At 70.1% G+C, this 6,000-nt stretch overlaps 3 protein-coding genes across 3 annotated transcripts in view; 2 read left to right on the forward strand and 1 right to left on the reverse strand.

The window, feature by feature from the left end:
- Window positions 1-1,062, forward strand: part of LOC141471236 (uncharacterized) — a 68,860-nt gene extending 67,798 nt beyond the window's left edge. Inside the window, exon 6 of the mRNA XM_074157660.1 lies at window positions 1,036-1,062. Coding sequence (XP_074013761.1) covers window positions 1,036-1,062 — 27 coding nt within the window. The remainder of the gene's footprint in view (window positions 1-1,035) is intronic.
- A 74-nt stretch (window positions 1,063-1,136) lies between these two features.
- Window positions 1,137-1,958, forward strand: LRRC61 (leucine rich repeat containing 61). The gene has a single exon (XM_074157511.1). The coding sequence runs from the start codon at window positions 1,137-1,139 to the stop codon at window positions 1,956-1,958; it is 822 nt and encodes a 273-aa protein (XP_074013612.1).
- Window positions 1,959-2,464: 506 nt separating this feature from the next.
- Window positions 2,465-5,347, reverse strand: RARRES2 (retinoic acid receptor responder 2). The gene is made up of 5 exons (XM_074157319.1): window positions 4,908-5,347; window positions 3,817-3,921; window positions 3,492-3,596; window positions 2,883-3,023; window positions 2,465-2,631 (listed from the first exon to the last, which is right to left on the reverse strand). The coding sequence occupies exons 1-4, from the start codon at window positions 5,070-5,072 to the stop codon at window positions 2,910-2,912; spliced, it is 489 nt and encodes a 162-aa protein (XP_074013420.1). The 5' UTR covers window positions 5,073-5,347; the 3' UTR covers window positions 2,465-2,631; window positions 2,883-2,909.
- Window positions 5,348-6,000: the final 653 nt, after the last annotated feature.

A 6,000-nucleotide genomic window follows, 5' to 3' on the forward strand; every position in this document is an offset into this window, starting at 1 on the left:
GTCCAGTGCGGGGGGGGAGTGGGGGGGGGGCGCTGGGAAGGGCGATGCTCGGTGCTGGGGGGCGGGGGGGGGGGGTGGGGAAGGACACGGTGACCCCACACGTGTCCCGCTGTCCCCCGGGAGGGTGTCCTCTCCCATTCCCGGTCCCGATCCCGGTCTCATTCCCGGTACCGGTTGGGCGGGGCCGCGGCGGAGGCGGGGCTGTGTGTCGTGTGTCCCCCCCCCCGTCTCCATGGCAACGGTGGGCGGGGCCGCGGGGGCCGCCGGGAGCCGCCGTGCGGTGAGTGCGGGGGGGGGGGGGGGGGGGGGGGGGGAGGCAGATGTGGGGCTGCGATGGAGCGGGGGGGGGGGGGGGGGTGCTCCCCACGGGCCCGGGCCCCGCGCGTGTCCCCGCACCCCCAGGATGCCCCACCGGTGCCCCCCCCCCGTGCACCCCATGGCTGTGCCCCACACGTCCCCGCACCCCAAGGCACCCCACGGGTGAGCCCCACGCGTGTCCCCCCACCCCAGGGTGCCCCACAGTCTCTGGACCCCACATGTCCCCCATGGATGTGCCCCACGCGTGTCCCCCCACCCCCAAGGCCCCCCACAGATGTGCCCCACACCCCAGGGCACCCCATGGCTGTGCCCCACACCCTAAGGCTCCCCACGGGTGACCCCACATCCTAAGGCCCCCCACAGATGTGCCCCACATGTGTCCCCATACCCCAGGGCACCCCAGGCTCCCCCCACGGCTGTACCCCACACCCCAGGGCCCCCCACAGGTGAGCCCCACTCAGTCCCCACACCCCAAGGCCCCCCACAGCTGTACCCCATGTGTGTCCCCACACCCCAAGGCCCCCCATGGATGTGCCCCACACCCCCAGGCACCCCACAGGTGAGTCCCGCATGTGTCCCCACCTCAAGGACCCCCAATGGATGTGCCCCACTCACATCCCTGCGCCGCAGAGCACCCCACAGATGCCCCCCACACCCCAGGGCCCCAAGGGTGTCTCCACTCCCCAAGGCCCCCCACGAATGTGCCCCACACCCCAGGGCCCCCCACGGCTGAGCTGTGCCTGACCCACGCCGGGGTCCCCCCCCTTCCCAGCTGCGGGAGCAGAGCAGATCTGCGTGTCCCCCCCCCAAAATCCAGGATGGAGGGGCGCGGGGAGACGGGCGAGGAGGAGGAGGAAGAGGAGGAAGAGGAAGAAGAGGGAGAGGAAGGGGCGCGCATCACCCCCCAGCTGCTGAAGGCCACCACGGGGGAGTTCGCCCTGGAGTCCATCCTGCTGCTGCGGCTACCGGGCCGGGGCATCGGCCACCTGGGCTGCTTGGGCGACTGCGCCAACCTGGAGTGGCTGGACCTTTCCGGCAACTCCATCGCCCAACTGGGGCCACTGGCTTCCCTCAAATCCCTGGCCGTCCTCAACCTGGCCCGCAACCGCGTCGCTAGCCTCGAACCTTTGAGCGCTTGCCAAAACCTCCAGAGCCTCAACGTGGCCGGCAACCGGGTGAGCAGCCTGCAGCAACTGCGGTGTTTGACGGGGTTACGGCGGCTGGAGAGCCTACGGCTACGGGATCCGCTAGCCCGCTTGGCTAACCCGCTCTGTCTCACCTCCCCGGCATACCGGGCCGCGTTGGCTGACATGTTGCCCGGCCTCAAAGCCATCGACGGCGAGCGCTTATCGGGTCGGGGCAGCGAGTTTTACCAGCTTTGCCGGGATCTCGACAACTCGCTGGGACGCGGCGGCGGCGGCGCCGGCCCCCAACAGCCCCGGGTGGCTCAACCCTGGGTGGAAGCGGGTTTTTGGGAACCCCGGCCCCCCCGGCGCAGCTCCATCATGGAAGAAGCCTACAAACAGTTCGGGGAGGTGCTGCAGGAATGCCGGGAGCTGAGCCGGCGCGCCGATGACACCATCGCCCAGGCCGAGCGGGCGCTCAGCAGCCGCCCCGACCCCAACTCCTTCATCTTCTGAGCCCCGAGACCCCTCCCGACCCCCCACTCCCATGAGGTGTCCCCCCCCGAATGCCACCACCACCCCATCACCGAAGGAGGAGCCCCAGGGAATCCAGACACACGCCGTCACCCTGGGGGTCTTCCTCCCCTGCCCCCCTTGTCCCGTAGGAAATTTGGAGCCATCCCCAAGCTCTCCAGCCCGGAGGGGAAGACTGGGGGGCTGGGGCTGGGGGGGCTGCTGTGGGGCCAGGTGACATCGTGGGGACATCGTGGGGCTGTGCAGTAAAGGTGTGTTGTCCTCAAAAATCCCTCTCTACTGCATTGTCCCGGGGACTCGCCTCTACCCATTGCTCTGCCCAGACCCGCCGTGTCCCCGTGTCCCCTCCTGGGCTGGGGACAAGGGGCAAGGGGGGGTGACGCAGCCAGTGGCGGAGGAGGGGGGGAGCTGGGATAGAGCCCCCACAGCCAGAGGGACGTGGGGCTGAGCCCACCCACGCCATCCCCGGTGGAAATAACAGCAACACTGGGAGCCAGAGCTGGGGTTTACTGGTGAGCTGGGGGGCAGGCTGAGGGGGGGACACACGTCCAGGACCCTCCGTTGGTGACACGGTGCTGGGGGGTGGCAAGCGGGGGCGGGGGGGGGACAGGCTGGTCCCCCGTGGCAGCGTCCGTCTCCTCGGGCTGGTGGTGGCCTGGAGAGGGGACACAGGGAGGGGGTGGCTGTGGGAAACGCCCCCCAGCACACGTGTGTGCACGCACACGTGTGTGTCTCCCCATGACTTTGTCCCTGTCCCCAGGGCCAGGGCACCCCGGAGGCAGCAGACCTGGCCAGAGATGTCCTGGACAGGGGGGGTTTCTCCCAGCCAAGAATGGTCCCCAGCATTTGGGGGGGACCCTGAGGGGCTGCATGTGTCCCCCCAACCCCACTGACCCCAGCACTTACCCTGTGGGGACGTGGGGACACAGCCACCTAGACCGGCAGCCCCTTGGAGAAGGCGTACATGCCGGGGAGGTAGAGCGCGTCCGTGCCCTTGCCGGTCTCCTCCACCGCCCTGCACTCCGCCTCGTCCCGCTGCTTGATCTCCTGGGGGGCAGAGCAGGGGGGCTGGCACCCACCACGGGGATCCCAGCAGCTGGTGGGGACCCACCATGGCACCGCGAGGGGCACAGCAGGATCTGGCACCCACCGCGGCACCACGAGGGTTCTCGCAGCTGGTGGGGACCCATCACGGCACCACGAGGGTCCTGGTGCGTCTTGGCACCCACCAGAGCACCAAGAGGGTCCTGGCAGCCGGTGGGGACCCACCACGGCACCATGAGGGGCACAGCAGGGTCTGGCACCCACCGTGGCACCACGAGGGTCCTGGCAGGGGCTGGCACCACAAGGGTCCCCGCAACTGACAGGGACCCACCATGTCACCCCAAGGGTGTTGGCAGCTGGTGGGGACCCACCACATCACCATGAGGGGCCCGGTGGGGGGCTGGCACCCACCACGGCACCACGGGCCAGCAGGAAACCCCGTGTGCCGGTGGCCCAGGGGGACAAACTCACCTTCACCGCCATGTGATGGCTGGGGCCGCAGTTGTGGTACTTGTCCAGCACCTTGGGGACATCGCTGTGGTCAAACTTGTAGCAAGCCACGCAGACGGGCTTCCTCTGGGGACAAAGCACAGCCTGTCACCACCCAGTGTCCCCCCGAGGGACCCCCGGAGTGTCCCGGCCAGCCCCCTGCCCTGCCAGGCCTGGGGACATCCCTGTCACATCAACACGGTCAGGAGCCATTGTCACCTCCCCGGTGGAGGCAGAGGTGTGGGGTCCCCACGGGATTGTGGCCCCCCAGGGAAGGGGACATGGTGTCCGGTAGCCCCTGACTCACCCGGTTCTCCAGGGGCCGGCAGTTTTGTGGCCGCGGGGCTCGTTTCCCGCAGTTCGTTTGCACCAGGTTGAGACGCAGTTGGACAAACGTCCCCGAAGAGTCTTCCTGGGGGGGTAAGGAAAAAAGGGGGGGACAGCCCGTCAGCCACGGCTGGCTCCCAACATGGGCCAGTGGCCCAAAGCGGAGGGTCCCCGGAGCCCACAGTCCCTTCCGAGGGATGGGCATGTCCCAGGTGTCGGTGGCCACGGCTACACCGGGATGGCCGGGCACCACCAGCCGCTGGCCCCATGGCCACTGTGGCAGTTAATGAGTAGCCGAGCTCTGCCAGCCCCCATCTGCCTGTCCCCGATGACCAGTCTGCCCACACCGCCTGTGCCAGTGGGTCTGTCCCCACACCCGGTCACCTCCCCGCTCTGTGACACCCCAACACCCACCATTGCCTCCTCTGTGACACCCCGGCACCCGCTGTCACCCCTCCGTCACACCCCAGCACCCAGACCCCCCTCTGGGACACCCCAGGACTCACCATCCCCTCCCTCCATGACACCCCACCACCGATCCTCTCCTTCCGTGACACCCCAGCACCCACCACCCGCTCCATGACACCCCGTCATCCACCACACCCTCCCTCTGTGACACCCCAGCACCCAGACCCTCCGTTACACCCTGACACCCACCAACATCTTCTCCGTGACACCCCAGCCCCCACCGTCCCCTCCCTCTGGGACACCTCAGCACCCGCCTTCCCCCCCCTTCCACAACACCCTAGCCCCCAGCCCCCCCCTCCATGATACCCTGACACCCACCATCCCCTCTCCATGACACCCCAGCACCCACCATCCCCTTCCCTCTGGGACACCTCAGCACTCACCCCCCCTCCATGACACCCTGGCACTCCCCTCCCCCACCATGACACCCTGGCACCCACCGTCCCTTCTCCGTGACACCCCAGCACCCACCATCACCCCTCCATGACACCCCACCAGCACCCCCCTCATGACACCCCGACCCCCCCGGCCCAGCCCTGGCCCTCGACCACCAACACCTCCCCCCCTTCCCTGGGCCCTCCCCCCCGCCTGCCGCTCACCCACCCTCTCCACAGCCCCCTCCACCGCCCGCTCCCTGAAGAGGGCCTGGACGCTGCTGCGGCCATGGAAGGCCTCCAGCACCTCCCGCACCACCCGCCGCTGCAGCGGCGAGGGGCCGGCGGCGGCCATGGCCACCAGGCCCAGGCAAAGGGCTAGCGGGAACCTCATCCCTGCGGCCGAGCCGGGGCGGTGGGGGGGGAGGGGGGTTCCTGACCCCGGCGAGCCTCACGGATCGAGGCTGCCGTCGGTCATTAACCGATTTCCTGGGAACTGCCCTCTTTTTCCGCCCCCGGGGGCGGCCAGGCCTCCTCCTCCCCCTCCCTCCACCCCCCCGGGGAGCGGGAGGCGGGTGGCGGGAGGACTAAAGTCCCCAAAACAAAGTCCAACGGGCCACGGTGTCCCCATTCCCCCCCCCCCCCCCGCGGTGTCCCTGTGTCCTCGCCGTGTCCCTGTGTGCGTGTGTGTGCGTTGTGCCGCCCCCCCCCCCCCCCCGTTAGGGCCGGTACCGGGGAAATGGCGGCGGGGGGAAATGGCGGCGGGGAGTGGGGAGGGGGGACACTCTGGCCCACCGCGAGGGGGAGGGGGGGGCCACTCTATGGTGGCGCCGGGGGGCGCTCTGGCAGCGCGCCGCGCGGCTCGATGGTGCCTGCAGGGGGCGCTGCGGCCCGCCCCGCCCGCGCGTGACCCGGAAGTGCTCCGGCCAAGCGGTGGGCGGAGCCTCCTCCCGCCACCTCCTCCTCCTCCTCTTCCTCCCGCCGCCGCCGGGTTTACGTCATCGCCACCACGACGTCATCGCGTGGCGGGACATCGTCCACCCGTGAGTTTCCCCGGGGGAGGGTGGAAGGGAAGGGCGAGGGGAGGCTCCGGGGCCTGGTGGCGGGGTCACGGTGAGGGGCCGGGCCTGTGGGGGCTGCGGTGAGGCCTAGCAGGCCTCGAGGCCCTGCCTGCCCCCCTACCCCTGCCTGCCCCTCTGCCTGTCCCCCTATCCCCCCTGCCTGCACCCCTACCCCTGCCTGCACCCCTACCCCTGCCTGCCCCCTTACCCCTGCCTTCACCCCTGCCTTCACCCCTGCCTGCACCCCTGCCCCTGCCTGCC

Source organism: Numenius arquata, chromosome 12 (genome assembly GCF_964106895.1).
Source record: "Numenius arquata chromosome 12, bNumArq3.hap1.1, whole genome shotgun sequence".
In the NCBI taxonomy this organism is placed as follows: domain Eukaryota; kingdom Metazoa; phylum Chordata; class Aves; order Charadriiformes; family Scolopacidae; genus Numenius; species Numenius arquata.

What these genes read in the sequence shown, in the direction of transcription:
- RARRES2 (XM_074157319.1), bottom strand. Translation starts at nt 5,072, where the DNA reads ATGAGGTTCCCGCTAGCCCTTTGCCTGGGCCTGGTGGCCATGGCCGCC. An exon ending in TGGAGGGGGCTGTGGAGAGG is followed by an intron (nt 3,922 to 4,907) that starts GTGGGTGAGCGG and finishes TTACCCCCCCAG; the next exon opens with GAAGACTCTTCGGGGACGTT. An exon ending in GCCGGCCCCTGGAGAACCGG is followed by an intron (nt 3,597 to 3,816) that starts GTGAGTCAGGGG and finishes CTTTGTCCCCAG; the next exon opens with AGGAAGCCCGTCTGCGTGGC.
- LRRC61 (XM_074157511.1), top strand. Translation starts at nt 1,137, where the DNA reads ATGGAGGGGCGCGGGGAGACGGGCGAGGAGGAGGAGGAAGAGGAGGAA.